Source organism: Haliotis cracherodii, unplaced genomic scaffold (genome assembly GCF_022045235.1).
Source record: "Haliotis cracherodii isolate W230 unplaced genomic scaffold, xgHalCrac1.p SCAF_10, whole genome shotgun sequence".
Lineage (NCBI taxonomy): Eukaryota > Metazoa > Mollusca > Gastropoda > Lepetellida > Haliotidae > Haliotis > Haliotis cracherodii.
The window spans coordinates 31,897,125-31,923,643 of record NW_027266265.1 but is presented as its reverse complement, the minus strand read 5'-3'; the positions used below and the strand labels follow the sequence as shown (position 1 = coordinate 31,923,643).

General features: G+C 39.8%; 1 protein-coding gene across 1 annotated transcript; it reads left to right on the top strand.

Annotated features, from left to right (window-relative positions):
• Positions 1-161: 161 nt before the first annotated feature.
• LOC139449115 (uncharacterized) lies at positions 162-24,485 on the top strand. The gene is made up of 13 exons (XM_071230602.1): positions 162-233; positions 8,529-8,804; positions 11,932-12,158; positions 13,870-13,999; positions 14,092-14,231; positions 15,268-15,372; positions 16,911-17,040; positions 19,188-19,501; positions 20,002-20,142; positions 21,414-21,585; positions 22,337-22,445; positions 23,317-23,462; positions 23,979-24,485. Exons 2-13 carry the CDS (start codon positions 8,552-8,554, stop codon positions 24,359-24,361), a joined length of 2,250 nt encoding a protein of 749 aa, XP_071086703.1. The 5' UTR covers positions 162-233; positions 8,529-8,551; the 3' UTR covers positions 24,362-24,485.
• The last annotated feature ends 2,034 nt before the right edge of the window (positions 24,486-26,519 follow it).

The window sequence follows — 26,519 nt, the reverse complement described above, 5'->3', positions numbered from 1 at the left end:
AATTAAAATCAACACTTGTTAGGCAATACTGAACCTGTTCTATTACCACCTGTTTTGTGTAGTCAACTTTGACAGCCTATGGCAGATAACATAGACGGAAATGACATCAAAGTAATTGTTTATGTGATACGAGTAGAGCTGCGGGGGTCTATAACTCCTTGGATGTTGGTCCTCAGCACACTTGCTTGGATAAACCTTAAGGACCTCACAGCTCTCTCCTTTCTTGTTTCAAGGTAAGAAACACTTAGATATTCCTATAACTTCTTATTTCATTGATATTATCTAGAAAATGTTACGAGTTAAGTTGAATCAGTACTGTTTTATTGTAACGCTCAATCTACTATATACAAGTTCTAAATGACTGCTCATTATATATTATTAACCGTTTTATACTCATGCACTATCCGGCGGTGTTTGAAGTGTATAGCGTCGTGGGCTCTTCCAGTTTATATGTCAGTAATATGCGAAACCAATATTTATCTCCTATATTTCGACATCCATGATTATAGTCGGTTATTATATGTTCAACATGCCAGATGCATATACAGTTCATATTTCCATGCAGTAGCGTAGCGAACATGTAGCTTGGTCACAAAACGGTTCGTGCGCGCTTACAGAATAACCTATAACGACACATTCCATATTTCTTATGTTTTATCCACCATGAAGTAAGTGTTTGAATGTATTGTAACTAGATCCGTCCCTGATACAGTTGTTTACGGTACAACACAGCCTATACAACAATTTCATTACCGTAGTCATTTAAATACAGTTATAGTCATCCTTTATACTACATAATAATGTGCATTCAATTGTGCACCGTTTAAGTATACAATTACCGTATTCACTCCATTAGCTCTTATCGTCTAGATCCGTTTATATTTAGGAAATGCACGTTGTCAGTAGCAACTTAGCCGTCGTGACCATAGTCACCAAAATAATCACTTATAAAACTAATAATTACACTAGCTAAAACCGAGCTATATATTCTACCGCGTACATTCGTATCTTTATTTGGATCAAATATTTACCTTCCTTATTTGCCCAAATTATTATGTTGTGAAAATTGTTACTAAAACTACAAATATGAATGTTTACCATCTTTTCAGAAGCACATGTCATGTTCCTCATCTGAACAGTTTGTGCAGTCTATCGTATATACTCTACGTATTTATTTTCATTTAATGTTAATAGCCATAACTAGTTTTCCGTAGTTACCCAAATATGCGCGACATAGCACACATAGAATTGTCATGTAGGTTTTACCGTAATGCTCTATTAAAATGTTACGATTACTTAATTTAGCTGTAAAGAAATGTTATCTGGCATCGCCGTTATTCCTCTAGTATATATTGCAACCGTACATACTCCAATATTAAATACATTGCCTTTATTCCCAGATTTAGATTTACACTGTGTTAGCATATTATTATCATTATTATCATTGTATGTCATTGATATATATTAATTAATGTAATTTGAATGATATACGACACTTGATTGAAAAAAAACCTAAGGACCTCACACCTCTCTCCTCTCTTGTTTCAAGGCTAGCTCCTAATAGCTAATTCCCAATATCGAGGCCTGACAGTTATTTGAATCCCCAGCAAGGCTGTCTTAGTAATAAAACTACATGGACCAATGAGCTGATTTATTACTGATAGACAACAGACGTATTTGTATGGTAGCCCAGTCCCGCAACAATCCTGCATCTGATTTGACGAAGTAATGTGGTTTTATCATGGCATTTAATGCGCTGGCTGGGATGTATCCATACACGCTTGTGTTAACTGGTGAAATGAATGACAACAGGTAATGTTTGTAACAGTTAGTGAGTGACACATGTAACGTTGTAAACTGATCAGCTATAGTTAAATGTGTCATTGTAAACGAGGGTAAATCGAAAAGTTCGTGGCCTCATTTACATTGTTTTAACGCTTGTATTCCTGTTTACAATCAACCTGTAGTTGATCCACTAGGTTGAACTTCCAGTGATTATTCCCGTGTATAATAAGCCTATACATTTATCAGGCTGATCATCCAGTGATTATTCCCGTGTTCAATAAGCCAATAGATTTATCAGGCTGATCATCCAGTGATTATTCCCGTTTACAATAAGACCATATATTTATCAGGCTGATCATCCAGTGATTATTGCCGTGTACAATAAGCCAATAGATTTACCAGGCTGGTCAACCTGTGATTATTCCCGTTTACAATAAGCCAATAGATTTATCAGGCTGGTCATCCTGTGACTATTCCTGTTTACAATAAGCCGATAGATTTATCAGGCTGGTCATCCTGTGACTATTCCTGTTTACAATAAGCCGATAGATTTACCAGGCTGGTCAACCTGTGATTATTCCCATTTACAATAAGCCTATAGTTTTACCAAGCTGGTCATCTTGTGATTATTCTATTCCCGTGTACAACAAGCCTATAGATTTACCAGGCTGGTCATCCTGTGATTATTCCCGTTTACAATAAGCCTATAGATTTATCAGGCTGGTCATCCTGTGACTATTCCCCTTTACAATAAGCCTATAGATTTAAAAGGCTGCTCATCCTGTGATTATTTCCCTTTACAATAAGCCCAACTAGCACGAAAATGTTATGAAAACACGCCTAAAGAGTTATACGAAACGTTCCGGAAATGTTTAAAAAAATGTTTTCTTCACGTGATTTTGTATGGTTCCAGAAACGTTTCAGGAACATTTGCCGAAAACATTTGGTGATAACGTTTGAAAAATGTTTTTTTTGTAAAATATTGCAGAAATGCCTTTGAAAACGTTTTATTCATGTGATTCTGTATGGTTCCAGAAGCGTTTTAGAAACATTTTCTGTGAACATTTGATTATAACGCATCTAAAATGTTTCTGAAAAAATTCCAGAAATGCTTTTTGAACGTTTTATTCGCGTGAATTTGTATGGTTCCGGAAACGTTTAAGGATCGTTTTCTGTGAACATTTTGTTATAACGTTTCCACAATGTTTTGAAAACGAACCAGGGTGTTGGAAAAGCTCAGTGTTTTGCTGCTAATGTTAAGATACAAATGATTAGGACAAATAGTCTGTGACTGTACACCCTTCAGGCATGTACTGCAGAAAACGCAATACCAATGATTGACATGGTAATCCATGCCATGTCTTCAACATTCAGTCAACAAAGAACTTCAAGACTCAGTTCTGTGGAGATTTTAATATTTTTAGAAAACTTTTACACCATCTAAATTATTGATTGTCAGAATCTTCTTTCTTTGGTTCAATAGTACAGATACATTGAACTGAAGAGGACAGATAAATTCTTGTGGTAACTTTAGTAGTATAACAGTATCATGCATCACATTGACTACAAAAAGTGGTACACAAGGAACACCCCAGCCAACTTAACGGTCAGTGGCTGAATGCAGATACAAATCCAATTCTTAGCATTAATTTAAAGCCACAAAACCATCAAAAAATACTTGATCTAGTAGCTCATGGTATTAAACAACAGTTTCTGCACTTACGTTTGCATCATTCACAGCCCCCCCATGGTCCCTAGTATGGTGATCTACCTTCAGTTGCTGGCGATCTATAGCCTGTTTTTAAAATGTAATGTATATGTATAGTGCTATTGCTTTTATTATTACATACTAGTTTTAAATGTTATTGCTGTGATACGTCTAGTTGTTTTACTGTCCCTCGTTGGCAGGTTTTTACATCCGTTTCAATATATGTATTATATTTAACTTTTGATAGTCACGATATGGCTGAAATATTGCCGATGTGACTTAAAATTTTAACTCACTCACAGACCCCCCCCCTGGTGTATTTGGTATTCCTCAATACACCTGACATGTTCGTGTGTATCTCCTGTCAAGACTAATTATCATGAACCTCAACAATTATTTACTACCCCTAACGTATCAGTGTTAAGAAACCTCAGCAGATTTGTCTCCTGTATACTTAAAAACATTTAGCGTATATTCTCATACTTATTATCACGTGAATATCCTCTGTTAATCAAACTACTTCCTTGTATTTATGTCCATGTACCACTGTGTGTGGTTAGTTACGGAAAAAACTAAAACTATGCAGAAAACAGCTTGATTGGTCTGAAGTCAGGTAGAGTTAAGTAATACAGTAATGTACGGTCCACACAGGAAAGTCATTGATTGTCATTGTTTGATTTGGCAAGCGCTCCATTGCAGCATTTATGAAGTGTCATTAAGGAACTGCCGTTTGTTTGTTTGGTTGATTAGGATTACATTCTTGGAATAGCTTGTTAGCATCACAGTGAATGTATTGTTGATATTGTCTCACTTAAGATGAGATACCTACAATACACAGGGTTCAGCAGCGGACAACCATGTGATCATATCTTAGTATACGGTTTAGAACCGTGGCTGATTGGTGTATAAGCAGCCTGGAAAATTACCGGCCAATTACTATGTCCTGGAAAATTATTTTTGTGGAAAGTAATACTATTTTCTTCCATAAGGCTTCCAACGACAGATCATATTTTTGTCCTAAAGGTTTGACAGTCAGTAAACAAAAAAAATGTACTGTGTATTTGTTGACTTCAAGAGTTAGCAAAGGTAATGTGATACTGCCTCATATAAATATACTACTCAAATTTACTAAGAACCAAAATAGCCATATTAGTCAAATATGGGGCCCCTGACAAATGTTGAGTGGTATAAATACATTTACTGACTTGTACGTGTACCACTGTGTGTGGTTTTGATGAAATAAAGATCTGGAACAAATATCAATCAATCAATCTTTATTCCTGGTACTTATCAGGCCAAAGGCCTATAGTATATTGTCTGGGGCGTGTTACAAATTCATACATTTTCTTAGTTTCATGGCATGATAAATGAACATTGATAAATTTCTAATAGTTTCTGTACAATCACAAGTCATTAGTTTACAACATTTGTTACCGTTTGGGTTGCGGTAGAAATAGTTATTTAGATATTTTGCTCTTAAATCTTTATACAAATATCAAGTGATGTGCAAGTCGATGCGCAGCTACATGCATTTTCATAGTTGTTTACACCAGGGCATTTAAGCATTGTGAACTTCATTTCAAAGCCACACTTCATAATGAGACTATTACTAACAATGGATTGCAACGACAGATCATGTTTGAAAAGAACTTGGTATCAAACAAACCGTGACATTAACATTACGAGGCCGTGGGAAACACCTAGTTGTATTCGCCTGGTTGTATACTTAAGTACAACAGTCTATTTCTATACAATATGATATGCCACAAGCTGACCTCTGAAATACGCTATAAATACACGTTACGCTCTGCATTCAACACGGGTAAAAGTCATTCATTGCTCATGTGAATTTGATGATTGTTCAAGTACATAAGGGAATATATTTTTCCGCATATGCACATTAAAGTTTTCACTTCGATCGTTACGTTACTGTGCAGGTTGGTGTCTGGTGCAGTTGTAAGGCTTTCAGGAATGCTAATGTCCAACCCCCTCAGCAACCGAGGCTTTCACAAAATGAAAATCCGACAACTGGTAGTCTAGGGGCGCGTTGCAAGCCACGAATCGCTCAGAGAAAGCAAATTAATCGCTGCAACAGTTCGAAACGCATGCGCACTCTTCCAAATGGCGGCGCAACTACCGCTTGGTTGCCTTGACGTTAGAAGAACGTAATAAAAGAGGCTCGATGACGAGCTGATGAAATTTATGATAACTTTGAAGATGTTGACCAGACTGAGGATGATGGGGTGTTGGCTACTTTGCTCATTTCATCGTTGATCCAGTCAAGAATTTCTTGTTCCGGTGTCAAAGTCAGCCGCCATTTTGGTTTGAGAACGAAGCGACTTCAGCCAGCGATTGTTTCGCTTGCAAGCGCCTGAAAGTTAGCGCACTGTTGTAAGGCAAATCGCTGTACATCGCTTGCAAGCGATTCGCGCTTTGCAAAGCACCTCTAGATCACGTACTTTGTATACTCCTCTGACAAGTGTAAATTGGCACGGCTCCCATGGCCGAAAACTATGAATACACAATGCCATTTAGAAAGTGGTCAAATGTAACAAATGTTATATTTAGACAATGTCATTTAGATACTGCTTAGACAAGCGGATACTGCTTTTGAAAATGAACTTACCCCCTAAGAAATCAGAGATCCAGCCCTTGCTGCACAATGCCACTTGGATGTAGAGTAAACTTGTACTGATGATATGGCGTAACAGCGTTTTCGAAACGTTTGTGTGATATCAATGTCCATTTGATACAGTGAATGGGGAACAGTTTGTTTCATTGGTGGCACATGAAAGTTGAAGGCTGAAAACTGATACACCACAGTTACATGCTTCCTTCCATTATGTACTCAAGATACAAATATTGGGATATCAAGGAGACAGTTTAATCCTGAAAATGATATTTCACTGCAGTCCCTTAAAAATAGTACAAAAAATAAATGATACGTTCACTTTAACATATACCAGAAACTGATGGTACTGCAAACGTATTTTGTGAAGTGATTTGACGCAATGATTACGTCGTCGGTGAGAATGTAATAATTATTTGATATAACAAATGACTGGTGACAGTCGGTATCGGTATTTTCTGTGTGTCTGATAAAGCAGAGTGGACAACCGTAGTCCTTTGTACGAAAAGATTTTGTTCCAGAGGGGTTGATGTGTGTGCAGTTATTTACCTGTTTGAACGCCCTTTACCAGACAGTTATTGGAATCAATGTACACAATTTATTACTTGGTTGACACAATCTAACGAAATTTTCACTGTAAATTAGGTAACTTTTGGGAAGAAATTTTGTAACTATCATCAAACTGTCCACACTGGACTACATAATGACGCTAACTGGAGAATAGGAGGATGTCCGGTCAAAAAATGTCTCCCGCCACAGGTTGAATCTTCACGGGTGTGTGAGATCGACGGTATATAATGTAGCAGGAGATAAGTACCCATTATTCAAAGATAACCCACACACTTATCACATTCAGTGGCAGTGGCTGAAGCTCCCCCATTCACCTTACCCTCCTGACCTTACACCCTCTGAATATTGTCTCTATGATTATTCCTGCTCACAATAAACCTTTATAGATCCATTAGTTGATCATCCTGTGATTATTCCTGCTCACAATAAACCTATATAGATCCATTAGTTGATCATCCTGTGATTATTCCTGCTCACAATAAACCTTTATAGATCCATTAGTTGATCATCCTGTGATTATTCCTGCTCACAATAAACCTATATAGATCCATTAGTTGATCATCCTGTGATTATTCCTGCTCACAATAAACCTTTATAGATCCATTAGCTGATCATCCTGTAATTATTCCTGCTCACAATTAACCTATAGATCCATTAGCTGATCATCCTGTGATTATTCCTGCTCACAATAAACCTATATAGATCCATTAGCTGATCATCCTGTGATTATTCCTGCTCACAATTAACCTATAGATCCATTAGCTGATCATCCTGTGATTATTCCTGCTCACAATAAACCTATATAGATCCATTAGCTGATCATCCTGTGATTATTCCTGCTCACAATAAACCTATAAAGATACATTAGTTGATCATCCTGTGATTATTCCTGCTCACAATAAACCTATATAGATCCATTGGCTGATCATCCTGTGATTATTCCTGCTCACAATAAACCTTTATAGATCCATTGGCTGATCATCCTGTGATTATTCATGTCTCCAATAAACCTGTACAGCCCCACTTGCTGTGCATTTCCCTTTTTCATCATGTTTAACATTTATACACTGTACGTTTCTTCTAGATTATCGGGTTATTAGACAAACGTCTCATGCCAGTGTCACTAATTCAGAGCCTATAAGCGCTGTCTTCCTATCGAAACTGTAACATGGAGCAATATCGATGCATGAAATGGACTTTGTAATCTATGTCATATTGCTACAGTTATATTACCTGTTTGAACGCCCTTAACTACACAGTTATGGGAAAAAAATGTACACATAAATATTACTTGATGGCCACAACCTCCAAGAAATGCTACGAATTATTCAATGAAAATAGACAGTGAGTGAGTGACTGAGTGAGTTTGGTTTTACGCCGCTTTTAGCAATATTACAGCAATATCACGGCGGGGGACACCCGAAATGGGCTTCACACAATGTACGCATGTCGGGAATCGAACCCGGGTCTTCAGCGTGACAGGCGAACGCTTTAACCACTAGGCTAACCGCCCTGTTTTGAAGAATTCTGTTACAAGAATACATTATCAAACTGTCCGCAATTGACTGCATACTGGTACATCCTCGTAGGGACGTAGAGTGCCCCATCAGTCAGTGCTTGTGTCAGAGGCGTCCTAAGGGATCATATAGTCAGGTCTGTTATCTGGCTGTAATCGTACACTGACGGCGAATGACGTTGCTCACAATATTACCGGTGTGTGTGGTCCAGGTTCGATTACTGACAGACCACGGTCATACCGCTGGACTATTACCGAGCCCGGCGTTATCAACCTGCAGCTCCGACTCTATATTCACAAGGTAATATAAAGTGTGACAGGTCTGTTTCTCTAGGAATGAGCGATGCCGACATTCCAGACATGCGCAGTGCTTCTAGACGGCAAGAAGGAAGTGTACCGAAAGGGAGAGACGGTGACGGGGTCTGTAGTGCTGGACGTCACAGAGAATGTCATAGTGAAGGGGGTCAGAGTTTACCTGTATGGGGAGACGCTCGTCAAGTGGGACGAGTACTCGTCAGAAGCCTTTGGAGGAACCAAGGACTTCATCGCCAAGGAAAAATATATTGGATTTGTTTTAACAGTATTTGGCAAGAAACGTAAGTTTAAGCTCATTTTTCAAATAATGTTTATCCACCAACAAGTGATGAGGAATCGATTTAAATAAGACATGTTAACAACACGACCTAATTGTTGCCGTTTGAGAAACTTTGTTAACAAGAACTAATACCCAATTATTTCTCATTTACCTCGCTGTCTACGAAAATGTAGACCCATTATTTCAAATGGACAGTTCCGGACTTATTTCGTATTTAGGATTTGTAATAAAACGGACGACACAGATAAATTAATAACTTACTGATTATAGCTGCATGTGTTAATGTGAGGATTCTCTTATTGGAGTGAGTGAGTGAGTATGGATTTACGCCGCTTTAAGCAATATTCCAGCAATATCACGGCGGGGGACACCAGAAATGGGCATCACACATTGTACGCATGTCGGGAATCGAACCCGGGTCTTTGGCATGACGGGCTAACGCTTTAACCACTAGGCTACCCGACCGCCCCCCTCTTATTGGACACGCAGTGCTTTGAGTCCAGTATGTGACCTGACATTAGAATGAACACAATACCTGTACATTGATAACAGGTGATCTGTGAGTCGATGTAAAGCGCCTTCAGTAGAAACGTGATCTCTTATATGAAATGGGACAACACACATTGCGTAAGAAATGATTGAAAGTGCTGTAATTGAGGCAGATAGGCGTGTTAATGTTGTAAAAGGACATTAGGTGTCTCATATACGCACGGCTTATCGTCAGGGGTATGTGGTACATACGGCGTGACACTTAGGAGAATCTGATACCCACACCGTGATAATAACAATTATGTGTGATCACATTGTACGCCATGTCAATTAGGATTATGTGATACTTACGCCATGACAACTACACGTTTGTGATACTTACGCGATGACAACAACACGTATACGATACGTACGATATGACAACTACACGTTTGTGATACTTACGCGATGACAACAACACGTATACGATACGTACGATATGACAACTACACGTTTGTGATACTTACGCGATGACAACAACACGTATACGATACGTACGATATGACAACTACACGTTTGTGATACTTACGCGATGACAACAACACGTATACGATACGTACGATATGACAACTACACGTTTGTGATACTTACGCGATGACAACAACACATATACGATACGTACGATATGACAACTACACGTTTGTGATACTTACGCGATGACAACAACATGTATACGATACGTACGATATGACAACTATACGTTTGTGATACTTACGCCATGACAACAACACGTATACGATACGTACGATATGACAACTATACGTTTGTGATACTTACGCCATGACAACTACACATATACGATACGTACGATATGACAACTATACGTTTGTGATACTTACGCGATGACAACAACACGTATACGATACGTACGCTATGACAATTACACGTTTGTGATACTTACGCGATGACAACAACACGTATACGATACGTACGATATGACAACTACACGTTTGTGATACTTACGCGATGACAACAACACGTATACGATACGTACGATATGACAACTACACGTTTGTGATACTTACGCGATGACAACAACACGTATACGATACGTACGATATGACAACTACACGTTTGTGATACTTACGCGATGACAACAACACGTATTCGATACGTACGATATGACAACTACACGTTTGTGATACTTACGCGATGACAACAACACGTATACGATACGTACCTTATGACAACTATACGTTTGTGATACTTACGCGATGACAACTACACGTGGGTGATACTTACGAAAGAAAAGAAAAATACAAGTATTGAATACTTACATTGTACGCCATGACATTTATGAGTATCTGATACTTACACCATGACAGTTACAATAATGGGATACTTACGCTATGACAATTAGGAGCATCTGATACTTACGCTATGACAATCACAAGAACGTGATACCTACACTTTGACAATAAGGAGCATCTGATACTTACGCTGTTACAGTTAGGAACATCTTATGCTTACGCTGTGACAATAGGGAGCATCTGATGCTTCCGCCCTGACAGTACAAGAATGGGATACCTACGCTATGACAATTAGGAGCATCTGATACTTACACTACGACAGTTACAAGAATGTGATACTTACGCTATGACAATAAGAAAGCGTCTGATACTAACGCCCTGACAGTTACAAAAATGTGATACTTACGCTATGACAACTAGGAGCATCTGATACTTACGCCCTGACAGTTACAAAAATGTGATACTTAAGCTATGACAACTAGGAGCATCTGATACTTACGCCCTGACAGTTACAAAAATGTGATACTTACGCTATGACAACTAGGAGCGTCTGATACTTACGCCATGACAGTTACAAGAATGTGATACTTAGGCTATGACTATTAGGAGCATCTGATACTTACGACATGACTGTTACAAGAATGTAATACTGACGCTATGACAATAAGGAGCATCCGATACTTACGCTATGACAATAAGAAGAATGTGATACTTACGCAGTGACAGTTAGAAGAATGTGATACTTACGCTATGACAACTAGGGGCATCTGATACTTACGCTATGACAATAAGAAGAATGTGATACTTACGCAGTGACAGTTAGAAGAATGTGATACTTACGCTATGACATTTAGAAGTACGACACAATTCTGATACTACGACATGTCATTAGGGGTCACTTACGACAAAACCATTAAGAATATCTGATACGGCATATTATTAGGGGTATCTGAAACCTACGTCATGTCCCTCGGAGTATCAGATACTTACGACATGATCATCTGGAGTCTCTGATGCTTATGACACACGAGAACATGTACGTTAACGTTTACATTGTAGGTGCTTTAACATAATGTCAACCTAACCAACTCCGCAAGAATCAGCCTCCATTCCATTATCCTACAGCATGCCGTAGAGCCAGTTAACACGAGTCCTGGATGAGCTCAAAGTGCTCCGACGTCGTGGTGGATTGTTTCCCACTGGATTGTGACCGACCACTGGTTTCCCAGACTTTATGTTTAGTCAAAGCTGGGAATAGCTGGAATATTGCTGACTGCGGCGTTAAACATGTTCGTGATTTATATCTGAGTATATGAACAATGTACCCTAATCTACTGTTAGCTCTCCCAGAAAACGCCGATGGACCAAACCCCACCCTTACAGCGGGACGACACAATTACAGGTACAAGTTCAACCTCCCAGAGGAAGGCCTACCGTCGTCTTACGAGGGTGAGAATGGCGCCATCAGATTCTGGCTTAAGGTTGAGGTGGACATGCCGTTTCCCAGCTTCGACCAGTGCTGGTACCGCGGCATCACCGTCCTGGACGACATCAACGTCAATGAATCACAGTATAAGGTATAGCAATGGTCAATACGGAATAAGTGTAACTGCTGAAGTTTTGGTACACTTTGTATCAATCGACCTAAAGTGCTTAGAATACTGCAGTTCATAACACATACCATACTACTTAATGGCTCCAAGTGACCAAAAGTAGTGGATATTTTGTTTTGAGGTGAAACTAAAGGAGGATAAACCCCATTGTCTGGAAATGAAAGTGAGTAATTTATTCGGCAAGAACTCCGAACTCCTAAATACAACATTGTCACATTCATGAAGCACGTGACCTTGGACAGCACGTCAAGGGGTGGAATGTCAGATTTACCATTGTCACTCAAACTGTGTTGTGAGCAGACGCATCTTGTTTTCTTGGAACCAAACGCTCAAAGACTTTATTGTACACATTAAATCTATCAGCTGGTAAAAGCATTGGTCATGCGACGTTTGCAACGTGCTGAACGTTTACGTGTCATGGGCATGTTACAGGTGGGCACACGTCAGAATATTGTTGGCCTAACGCTGCATGCTTTTGAATCTGTCATCAGCAGACTGTGGGCCTAATACCAACAAACACATAACATCGATGATCGACGCCGCTCCGGACGCCCAAAGGGCATCACCTTCAGCCCAGGACAGATTAGTCAGAACGATGGCATTAAGAAATCGGTTGCACTACCACTCAGACAATGACCACCCACCACTCTCAATGAACTCGGTGCTTGTCTCACTGATGAGTGGAACAACATGGTCGACTCATCAGAAGCATGCATCGAAGATATTAGTGCCGTTGGCTGCAATATGCAAATTTCGAATTTGATCCAGTACCTCTTTAACGACCTAGTGCGCCACCATCTAATCACACCAACCATTAAAACCCATTTGATCTGATCGCCTACTCCCCAGCATATATGATCATATCATTTCTATTTGCCAATACTATAGAGATCAGAAGATATGTCTTGCTTCCACTATCCCCCACTTTTCTAATTACATTGACGATGTTTGTTGTAAGAGACGACTAACGGGATCGGGTGGTCAGGCTCGCTGACTTGGTTGATGCAATTGACGTGGATCAGTGCTCATGATAGAAATAACTAGATTGTCCGGTCAGGTCTCGATTATCTACAGACCGCCGTCATATAGCTGGAATATTGCTGAGTGCGGCGTTAAACAACAAACAAAACATATTTCTTTTGACTTTTGTCCAGTAAGTGAGTAGGGGAGTGGGGTTCCCTTCTGTTGAATAAGGATAATAGGCACCAAAGCGGGTACAGCTTCGATTCCCCACTTAGAACAACGTGAATGGCTAGTCTTGGTGTTCTCTGTTGTCGTATGGCTGCTACATTGGTAACATTGTGTAACACTTAGGGTCAATAATACTCAGTCTGGTGTGATTCCTGTGATCTCTCTTAACTTACAACCATGTGTATATTTGTGACAGGCATGAATCCACCACACAACACAGAAACAATTGTCTTATTATCTGGGATTAGGAAATGATGACCTTGATCACAAGTATTCCTCGAAGAATCCGTACATGTCTAGCCAACAGAGGTGATTTCACCCGATATTATTGACGTTGGCTGCAAATGCAAATTTCGAATTTGATCCCCGACACCTCTTTAACGACCTAGTGCGCCACCATTTCGTCTCAACAACCATTAGAGCCCATTACATTTGATCGACCATTCCCAAGCTGATGTGATAATATCATGTTTTTTTGTGACAGGCACCAATCCGACGCATGGCACAGAAACAAGTGTCTAAGGCTCTGGGATTAGGAAAAGCTGGTTCTCTGACCTTGACCGTTGCAACTGACAGGGGTGCTTACTGTCCGGGCGAAAAGGTCGCTCTGAAAGGTACAATTTATTTCGCGTATAGGTAATATGACCGGTCTGATTGATACACACGTACTCCAAACCTATTGAATACCATCAATCCCCTGTTTCAGTTGTGGTGAAGAACGAGTCAACGAAGGACATGGGGAAACTGAAGGCTGAGTTGGAGCAGAAAGTTGTCTGCACGGCCAACAACGAGACGAAGACACTTTACAGTGTGATCAGGATCCTGGAGGGATCACCTGTCAAGAGGGTTGGTCAACGCCTAAAGTTTAGCTGTGGTTACCGTTTCCCACGCCAGATCATAGTTTATGTTTAGCTAAATTAGGATGTACAACCGGCTGGAAAAGTCTGCCACTGTGTGCTGTGGTATTTACAGCGCACTTCCAGATATATGTTTGGCTATAAAGTTTCCTTTTCTTCTTGAACCTCCAAATACGTCAAAGTGAACGTATTTGAACTTGAAAACAAAATCTGCCTCCCTCGAACCGCTACCGCTTTTGTTTAATCCTGCTGATCAATAATTGGGTCGAATCAGGGACTTGAACCCATTACCAACGGAACCAATTGAAGCAATAAATAGTGACATTAAGTGAATAAAACCTTATGAAGAAATCCTGACGAGAAAGAATTCATGTCAAAACTTGCCAATTTACTAATAAATTATTTGGCAAACCACAAGAATATCTCCATAAATAAGATTTACATTAGAATTTACTCCAAAATTTACTAATATTGCTGGGCTACATCACGTCCAAGTTTCCCTTATACAAACATAGCTGATAACATTAACAACAAACTATCAGTGTTTTAATAAATCTTTATATTGCATATCCTGTGAACCTTATCGTACTTTGTCCTTTGGAATTAGCCACACAGAAAGTGTTGACGTTGACTCCTTGTTCTTTCCCGGGGGCACGGGTAGCCCGGTCGTCTAAGGCGCCCCGATTCGCCTTGCAGAGTTGCGTCCCTTGGGCACGCCAGAAGCCTATGATTTTGGGTTCGAATCCCGGTTCGCCCCAATTATGTTTCTAGGTTTGTCAACACCATACCCGTGCTCGTGGGTTTCACCGAAGTGGGAAACGTCTGAGACCTGCATCACTTCGGGCTTTCCTCCCACATTTAGCTGACACGCCGTGATATAATTGGAATACTGTTAAAGGCGGCGTTAAACCCAACTTACTCACTCACTCAGCTTGTTCTTTCCCAGAAATGAAAATTCCAGTCCGTGTGGTAGGTTACTGATCCTTAAAGAAATAAAAGAGTTAACAAGGTCTTGTATTATCCAGGGAGCGGAGCATGTGTGGAACAACCAACTGCTCAATGTAGACGCCGTTCCACCGTCGACAAAGCCCAGGTCCTGCCACATCATCGTCATCAGCTACTGCATCAAGGTAGGTAGGTCACTTGGAGCACAACAACTGCCAGATTTCCCAGTTAAAAAATTCGTTGGACAAAATTGTTCTGAAACATAGCAAATGTTCATACGACTGGCTGGTGGCAGGTTCTGTGGTTTATACTTCAATAAGTATTGTCTATTACACTATTATTAGAAACGTCGCTTTTCGCAGTATTAAAGAAGTTGTTATCGATAAAATTGTGTCTACCTCGTCATCCGTCAACTTTTAAGTAATGCCTATCAAACAATTAAAAGGAATGAAATAGCTCGCCTTGGTTCCACAACTTTCATGTCTTCGGGTTTCATTTGTGACTAGCATTTTTCCAACTGTGTCTTCCCGTTCTCGGGGAACTAATGTTTGAATCTGGCGGTAACTGACCATGTCATTTGATACAGACGTCTTCTCCCGAACATATTTGCTCTGGTTCGTTACAGTCTGACTGTCGCAGTTCTTCTCGCCCCTTGCCTTGATTAACAGGTCCTATGAACTTTGTTTTTATCATACTCTCCGTTGATTGGCTACTGTTTTTGAAGGCGTATCAAGTTATATGCATAATTTAAACAATCACCTGTATCACGCCACAGTATGTATTCCTACACACGGAATGTTTATCAATCTTGTCATTTTTGTCTGCTTTGATCAATACAACTGTTTTTGGTTAAACTATTGTAGATAAAACATGTTTTCGTTGTCGAATTTAATCATAAGCATTGACTGTGTATTTTTTCGGTTCATTGAGGTATGAATCGAAAAACCGATGTGCAAACTTTGTAAGAATCCGCTATGGCTTTGCAGACCGTTGTGACGTCGTTGTTACCATGACGTCACAATCAAATGACATCACTTATGGATCTGCCACTTAAGTTGTTAGCAGTACTTAAGACACTGCTTATTACAGTCTACAAACTGAAAAAGTTCGAAGAATGATGTTGGATGATTAATAGAATCTCACATTTGTGTCTTTTGATATCAAATATATCAACACTCGTCAATAAAAGTTTTAAAATCCGAGGTTTGCCGAACTTGTATTGACTCGAACCTCTGATAAATCAATCAGAATCGAATATTTCCCAAATTCATCTTAGAAGTTAAAATATCGTAACTTGTTACGGGGCACTGCATTAAAGGGACTTAAACAAGGACTTGTAGGCTCGGAGTATACTCAGTATACTGTGTCTGTGCATGGTATCTCAGTGGTCATAAAACCGGCACTAGTAAAGCAATCACACGCACGCACACGCGCGCTCACTCACACACACACACGCACACGCACACACACGCACGCACGCACGCACGCACGCAGGCACACGCGCTCACTCACACAAACACACACACACACGCACGCGCGTATGCACGCACACACGTCGTTATACATACGCAACAATCTTAAATGGGTCGTCAAACCCCATTTCACCTAATGAGTTCACCCACTTAGGCTGACATACAGAGACACTACACATACACTGTTGAAAGAGGCATCAGCACCACCCTAGGTGTTGAAGTTCAGAAATGGGTTTGCTTTATTCCACCAGGTCCTAGTTGAGGTGCCTTTCGCATTTGACCTTGAGACCATCGTGCCCATCACTATCGGCACCATCCCGTACGGCCACGCCCCTGCTGCTGGGGCACCGAGAGCGGGAGCTACTGCTAGCGGCGGTGCAGGTAAGTCTGACCCCGGCTAATTCAATGTGTTTTCAGATATATGGGTGTAAGGGAACATTTAATGCCTGGACAATGTAATCGACACTGTACATAAAAACGTTATCTGTAAGTTCGAGAGTTTTCAACGTGTATTCAAGCACATGTTTTTAATGGATTCTTCATTTCAAAGAACTACCTGGCCAGCAGAGTGCTGAGAAAGGTCAATTTATTATGTAATATTTGTTATTTATTCAATTAAGTACTTCGTTTGCTTCCATGACAACTGTAACGCCTTGTCACTAGCATATGGAAGGTTAGTTTATAGAATGGTAGTCAAGCTATGTTTGTAATAAATATATAATAAAAGCAACAGAACTCTGCTAAAAACAGTAATGATTGTACGATTCCGACTATTTCACGAACATGTGTTTGTGATTCACTATAACAATGACAAGTACACGTTTATTTGAAACAAATTCAGTTCAGTTTTAACAAGTACATGAAAATCAAAGTGATCTTTAACATAGCATAACGACATATATTCATCTTAGTGTAAAGACATGTTTTAATGCATGGCTAATGATTTGATGACATTTTCAATTTGGGAATTCAACAAATTTATCATTAATCGATTTGTGTTTAATTTTCAAATTAAATAGAAACTTTGATCTCAAAGTATTATGTTGTTTAACAAATAAAACGAACATGATACTCGTCTTCAAATTCCTGCTTGGCACAATAAGTACATATACAATTATCAGAATCAATAGCTTTGGTTCTACAATATGTAACATAAAACGAGTTTTAATACTTTTTACCCAATATTTAACAACACGAGGCTGGCCATGACTATACTACAGCGACCAGTTTCACCAAACACGGCCTTATTTGAAGCATAGTTGTGGATTTGTAACTATACCTTAAGCTGATTATCGGTACATACGAAACTTAAAATAAAAGTGTCAAAACCCTTTCCATACAGATAAAGACTCCATTCTACGATTCCGATTCCGGATATATCATAAATGCTCGTTTGAATCACTGTTAAATAGTGATGATTCCAGGTTTTGCTAAAAGGTGTGCGTATCATGCCCTGCCGGTGTCGCGGGTCACAAACAGAAAGGCAGGGGCAAGTCAGTTATTCACCTGAACAAACACGTGAACAGAGGGTGCGAGTCTAAATAGGGTCTTGCATTGGAGATGTTTTTGGTCAGTGATACGAACAAATTGGAAATGTCATCTTTCGTTTAAATGTTTTTAAGCATTACTGAGGCATTGACGGATGTTACTCTGATCAAACAACTTTTTGAGCAAGAGTCGTGTGATGCTCTTTGGACTTTTCGAAGAAAGGGCATACTCGACGTATCTCAAAGGTTGTAATGTAGACGCCAAATGCTCGAACGGCTGGAATATTGCTCACCTGAAACGGACAAGTTGACTATTAGAAAGATGAAGACATCCTTACCTTTTTCCACTCGGAATCTGGACGCAAAGATCTATATATGTGTGAAACAATTGAAGTGGTTTCGCTGCTCTCGTTATTTCTAGGTCAGGTCTAAAAATCAGTTGGAGGGATTGGCTGTTTGACCATTATTAAACAATACCAGATCATCTTTGTGCCTGAATATTAAGTATGTATAAAGATGAGAGCACAAGTGGTGCCCATGGTGATAACTATTTCTTGCCAAAATGACCTATCCCCAAATTTCACACAGATGTTATCTGTGAGTGAAGTCGAACTTTTCACATACTGCTTTCTCAGTAAACTTCAGGCATTTGCTTTCTCTTTTGGCAAATTGTCCTGAACCTTTGAGATGTTAATACGTGTATACCTATGGTCGCCACGTGCAGCTGCGGGGCACACTGTGACACTATCAGCATCGATCTACACAAATGTGAAACGATGACATGCATCATCCAAGACAGGGAGCCTGACAACTCGAATTGTCTCCTCTTACAAGCAAGAGTTGCTGAAGATCAATACTAAACCATATCTTCACAGACAGCTCAAGTCATTTAATCTAGAGTCAGTGCAGCTGTCATATAGCTGAACTATAGATATCTAGAGCGGGCGGAATTTCTGTTTTTAAAGGTGCATATGACGTGTCATTAAGTGATGTTCCAGACAAGATTCCACCCGGTTGCTCGTCATTGAAGATTCATTTCAGGGATCGATGCTTCCGCTGCGATAACCTACACCAAATGCAACCGTGGATTCGAAATGTTTGATGGGTCGGACGGAAATTTTGTGAACTATATCTACACCCCCATGTGTGCCTATGTCGTCAATTACACCTACCCCCCTCCTCGATCGGCCGCCACTGCTGCTGCACGACCACGCTCTAGAGAACAGACCAGGACAGTATCGCAAGACGTGAAGGTTCCTCCAGCAGACTTTGCCCAAGCCCCACTCCAACCCTCTGCTCCTCCGGTGACTATGCCCCCGACTTATGAAGATGTGTTGAGGAAAACTGCTATTACAGTGAGTAAGACTCGTGGAAAGATAGTATCAAAGAAAGTAACGTTCAACACTCCATTTCGCCATTCTCATTTTGAAATGATGCCCTGGCCATGCAATGATTAGTCATGGAAGCGAATATAGTTGGTCACACGTTTGGTATTGACGCGACCAACATTTTATCAAACATAAAAAGGAATTTTAAGCTGTACCAACATTTATCTGGTAATTAATTACAGCCTTTACATTGTCACTGTTTTGATGTCGATCGTGATTTATCAAAGAAACCAGTGGCAAATACATTTTAATACATTTAAGTTTTCTGGTAACAGTTCGCATTTATGTTGCGACAATGCGTGCTTTAAGAGGCACTCCTAAGCTGCAGCTGGGTTGGTGTTTTGAATCAAAGTCAGTTGGATTTATTGAGGTGAATCGAATATCCAGTAGTATATCTACACTTTACTCATCTTCGAACGTTTATGGCCATTGTCCCTCACGTGGTATATGCCCTGTTTCTTTTCCAGGTAGAGAAGGTCGACAAGCCCTATGGTCTACTATTCATTCGGTTCCCAGACGCCTGTGTCACAGAGTTCAGAGACATCATTGTGAGAGAACAGCGGAGTCTTGCAGAGTATGAGGGAAACATCATTGCATTTGCGCCACAGGTGATACAAAATCTTGCTTTCCTAAGCCGCGTTGTCAGTCGTCCGAAACTTAATTATGATGTATATGACCATAAGAAGGCTTAAATTTGTTTTGGAGTTAAATCCAACTTAAATTTGTTATAAAAATATTAAAAGAAAATGTAATGATTAAACACTTTAAGGATATATTTCTCGGAAAGCGGAAGGTCTAGAGAACTGGAACTTAATGAAGGACCATAATGTCTATAACTTGGAAATTTAGTTTTTTGTTTTAAATTTAAATTAAAAATTTCTTCAAATGAGTAATAGGTTTAATAATCTCAAATATCAAGTTACTCTGAGTGAGTGAGTGAGTGAGTGAGTGAGTATGGTTTTAGCAATATTCCAGCAATATCACGGTGGGGGACACCAGAAATGGGCTTCACACATTGTACCCAGGTCGGGAATCGAACCCCGGTCTTCAGCGTGACGAGCGAACGCTTTAACCACTAGGCTACCCGACCGCCCCAAACTGCTCGGGAAGCTGACATTTGGTGTTCTAAATAGGACCTATGTACCTCATGTTTCTATAAAAACGAAGTTTGTATACACAAGGCAAGGTCAACAGCCCATCATGATTACCCTTTCCTTAATCCATTGTACAATTCCAACTATATCATAAAATAATTAGCATGTGTTTATGTTGGATGGTATCCTGCCCCATTAACGGCATCCCTCATCCGTCACCAAGTGTTTATTTCAACACGAGAACATCGGGTACAGGTCAAAATAAGGAACTGATTTTAGTCACCGAAGGAACTTTTGGAAATGTCCTCCACAGTCCTGGAAGGTCATAATCCTGATGAAACAGCTTTTGATCAAGAGTGACGGTCGACTTAAAGGGAATGTTGACTGTTATTAAGTTGAAGTCATCCCTATCGTGTGGATATTATGTGTCACTCCGAATCTATATGCATAGGTCAAAATATGAAACAGATGACATATTTTCACTCGTCTATTTATTTTTAGTTCAGATTGGCAACCAGTGTACGGGATAAGGATATCAGATAATCGATATTGCTGAAGCGAAAGTTGAACTTCTTGGCCAGATTCCAGTTCTGTTTCGATGCAGAAATGCAGAGTAAGGGGGTTCAAGAAAGAAAAGTGCTTAGTGTTTAATAATGAAACATGGTTTTGTATGTTTTCAGATACGTATTTGTCGCATTGCCTTATAGAAATTGATTGCCTACTTTTTAAAAACTTTTTTGTAAGGATTAATGATGGCAAAATACTAAAATATTGAATGCTTATAGGTCATACACGAACCTGACCAATGGCCAACACGAACGTCTATCGCCATGTTGAAGTTCCAGTCTATCGATGGGGCAACTGATTGGTTTAACAAGACGCTAGAGGTCGCTGATCCAAAATGGCTGGAAACATGTGACGCCATTGTTGGAATTATGGAGGAACAGTTCAGAAAAGGTATGGATTTAGGGTGTAAATTCCATGGATGAAAATTCTTTTAGCTCACCTGAAGTGTAAAGTGAATGACTATTTAACGCAATACCTGATATATCACGGGAAAATGAACAAAAAGTTCAGAGAATACGTTAGCATAAACGATATTCTACAGATACAAATAAGTGTTTATATCGTTAGTGGTTAGTGAACGTCACTGAATTAGATGCTGAGATGATTGATATGGTCAGAGACCCGTGAGCATCCGGTGAAGAATAGGTTTTTCAGCAACCCATACTTGACGTAAAAGTCGACCATGCTTGTTATAAAGGGCGACTAATAGGATCGGATGGTCAGGCTCGCTGACTTGGTTGATGCATGTCATTGTATAAGACAAGACAAAATTGCTAAATAGGTTAGTTAAGCACATGATCATTATTCAAGTTTTGTATATTTTAATGAGATTAACGTCTCTCTGTGTGTCTGTTTTCTTTATTGTTCAAGGTATGGTTACTTGCATTCCCCTCTTTTGATGTTTAACAGTGTGATGATAATAGAAACTTGCCATGTGACTATATTTCAATCAAAAACGCATTGAAACGACACACAAAATCCAAGGTCTGTCAAGTATTCTTTGACAGATAGAAGATCGATCAATCTGTAAAGATATCCATTCCGGTCATCGTAACTATATTTAATAAAATAATTATTAAAAAACCATGATATATGAAAATGAAACATGTCAATGTGATAAACCGGTGATTTCCTTTTGCAGCGAACCGCATCTTTTCCATATCAACATCGCGATTAAAGGTTTTACCACAACTAAAGGCCAGGTTGACCAAGCTCCTGAAACTATACGATAAGACGTTACGTCCTCTCAGGTGTGTTCTGTCGGTCACCATGTTTTAACTCCCGTCATGTCGTAATGTCATGTCTATCACTGAAAATTACAAAATGTATCCCATTGTTCTCATAACGTTGTAGGGACGTCACGATTTCGTATTATTTTCCTGTTTGTTTTCAACCTCCATTATATCGCAATGTCCTGTCTTCTGAAATTTACGAAATATTCCATTGTTCTTTTTAATTTATCTTATAATATTGTGAACATTGGTATTGCTTTCCGTAATTCACAATATTTCTGTTTCTTAGATTCTGACAAGAAAATTGACCAATTGTCGAATATAGTCGAATGTATTGAAATATTGAGAAAAGAGAAAGTTTTGTGTCAAGACATCATTCAACCTAATGTAGAATGACTACATATTTTCCTGCTGGTTTACCGACTTGAGGGTGGTGGAGGAGCCAAGCGGTATAGGGTGCAATGTTGGTTCACTAGGGTACAATGTATCAAGCCCATCTCGGGTGTTCCCGTCTTGGTATTGCTCGAATAAAGCGGCGTAAAGACATACACCGGGGACATATTTATACGCCACATATACCTCTACAATGAAGTACAGTCAAGTCTCGTTAATCCGACACTCGGCTTTATCCGACACAAATGATGGGAACCGATTGATTCAGCGCTATTTAGTCCCGTTAATCCGACATTCTCGCACTCCGACTCCGACACACCTAATTTGCAACGAAATACCGAAATCACTCATTAATCAGTCTCGTTAATCCGACACAGTGATCAGCGTACTCCGTGGTCATCTGCCCGCGAGTACACAGATTACAGAGTAGATTACGGAAGGCAATCACTCTTGCTTTACAAAACAAATTGACGGTGACAACACTATGCTATTACAGGATAAAGAAGACCGGCGTGTGTCTAGTACTGACGAGCAAGTACATAACACTCCGAGGCAAATGGGTAGAAGACAATTACAGCATCACCGCCACACAGTGGAAGAGTATGGATCTGTTTTACGAGTGGAAAAGCGAAACCAAATGTGGTGAATACAATTATTGATTTGTCATCAGGGGATTCTGACATATTTGGTGATACTGGTGTAATGTAGACACATGACTTGATCTCTCTTTGGGGGGGATGTGAGTGTGAGAGTGTGTGTGTGAGTGTGTGTGTTTGTGTACGTGTGGGTGTGTATGTGTCTGTGCACGTGTGTAAATGTTTGTGTGAGTGTGTGTGTACGTGAGTGTCAGTGTCTGTGAGTGTGTGTTTGTGTACGTGTGTGAGGGTGCGTGTATGTGTGAGTGCGTTTGATGACGTGTGAGTATGTATGTGTTTGTGTACGTGTGTAAACGTTTGTTTGAGTGTATGTTTGTGTACGTGAGTGTGAGTGTCTGTGTGTGTGTGTGTGAGTACGTGTAAGTGCGTGTGTGAGTGCGTTTGTGTACGTGTGAGTATTTTTTTTTTGTACGTGTATGCGTGTGTGTATGTGTGCGTGCGTGCGTGCGTGCGTACGTCCATGAGTACTCACATGAGTAAAATCATTGGAATTTGTTCACAGGTCCCAATAAAGAATGCTATGACATGTACAGGGAACTGTATGACGAAAAAGAAGGCATAGTATTTCAATCTGAGGATTTGTCTCTCTTTCAAATAACATCCATACAAACTGAAAACCCGGCCATCGAAATTCAGTCAGAGTATTCCCAAGCTGAAAGCGAGGCTCCAGGGGTTGAGATCGAGGGTTCAGGGGAACGACAGACAGACCTCACGAGATCTGACAGTCCAGCCATCGAAGTGCAATCGCAGAATATCATTAGTGTCGATACCCAAACCCCAAGCGAGGCATCAGCTGATGGGAATGAGGCTGAAGGGGAAGAGGAAGAGGAAGAGGAGGGGGAAGAAACTGCTGACATAGAAACCACAATAGCTGACTTACAATAAAGTCTTGGACGATTCCCTACTGTTTGGTACGGAAAGTTTGTGGAGTCCATAGTTACGGCTTTAGTTGATGTGTTTTACGGGAAGAAGACTGTTGCTTAATGATGTATTTATGATGTATGTTGCTTTATGATGTATTTATGATGTATGTTGCTTTATGATGTATTTATGATGTATGTTGCTTTATGATGTATTTATGATGTATGTTGCTTTATGATGTATTTACAATGTATGTTGCTTTATGATGTATTTACAATGTATGTTGCTTTATGATGTATTTGGATCGTCTGCTCCAGACTCGATTTTTTTACAGACCGCCGTCATTTAGATGGAATATTGCTGAGTGCGGCGTTAAAAAAGAAAGAAAAAAGGGTACATTGAAGTGTCTTACAATCAATCCTTACCTAATCTCGCAATGTCGGCCACCATTTGACATTTTCAAATCATATAAGATTACAGTTCGGTGTACGTAGTACATATGGAAATCATACTCGTGATTTGTGGATGCATGTTCATATTGACTGACATCTGTAGATACTGAAATGTGTCAAGTTTGACAATTATTGGATTATCTGGTGAGGACCAATAGGTTAAGATTGTTGTTGTACGTGAGTTATTTTAAATTTTTTTTCCCCGTAGCCTTCAGAACTGTGAAGCTGCAATTAGGGATTACTATCGACAGTCTTAGTCTTCATACAAACACAAAAGTTGGTCGTGATTGGACCACTGGTTTCTGAGGTACAGGTGGTTGCCAAACGGTTCGTAGAAACACAAACACAAACACGTTCTTGACACTAAAGCGGATCAGTGAAACGCATTCGAGAGGCCGCGGTAACAACGACAATGCTTGGTATTTTAACGTAAGGGTCAACGGACAAACCAGTGATGGTTAAAGGTACAAGTGCGACCTCTGTAATGACATTGGGGCCATGGTTGAATAACAAACTTATATACTCGTTCGAAACCAAACATTGCTGCGTCGTTGCTTTAATATTATGTCTTATGTATTGCTTATGTATTGCTGCGTTGTTGCTTTAATATTATGTCTGTACACCATACATCGGGAGTTGTGCAAATAAAAGCATGGAATCTTGAAATAGTACAACATTTGAGGTCCGCTTCAAACATGGGAAGAGGAGACAACTCCTTGGAACAGAGACAATTCTTTGGGGCGGCTTTGCAGTCGGCAAAAGCTTGATGTACAACTTTTAGTTTCTCTTAATCCGTGTTACATTCAACAAGGATGATACAACTTGCAATTGCATTATATGCAAGTGCTTTGTTGGCTTGTTATTGCTACGATTATCATTATTATTATAGACGTAAGGAGTTCGACCGTCCGTCCGTCCGCTTCTCGAGAGGGACAAACTTTCTCAAAAACTATTTATGTTAGAGAAATGAAATTTGACACACCGATTTACTGGTCATGATCTAAAATGATTTCGAAAATTGGTGTCTTAAGTTTACTTGTTACAGAGTAATGGCCCTTGTTCCGTGTTTTACATTTGTGCATACTGCGTGAAATGGAGACAAGTATTCTCAGAAACTACGGAAATAATTTGGTTGAAGGTTTGCAAGCTTATATCAGAGATACTTGCCAAGACAGAGTTCGAAAATTGGTGCCGTAAATGATTTTGTTCAAGATTTACGAATCTTTGTTCCATGTAAATTTACTCATTTTATCTTTTCTATAGGTTTTATATGACTCTTTTTTTTAGTTTATATTCACTATCTTTGAACAATAAACATTCTAATGTGCCCGTGGCGGGGGCTAGAGGCACACGTAAACACGTGTCAACAAATGTGCGTGTTTTCGAGTATTCATTAGGTTTATCGACATTATAAAATCCAAAACTATTGGGTGGTGACAACATTTGTCAATAACACCCAAGCGGACCGATAAGCAGCAGAACGAGAAACATTAACGACGTTTTACTGTGATACATTAACATTAACCCAACTCAGACACAGTATACTGACTTCGAGCCGACCAGTCCTTGTTTTAACCCCTTAATGCAGAGCCAGGCAGGGTAACAACAAGTGCCATATTTTGACGTCTCTTGGTATGACCTGGGATCGAACCCCGGACCTTACTCTCTCCGTTCACACGCTGTACCACTAGACCACGGAGGCGGTCAGAGAATGACAGAAGCCATAATGA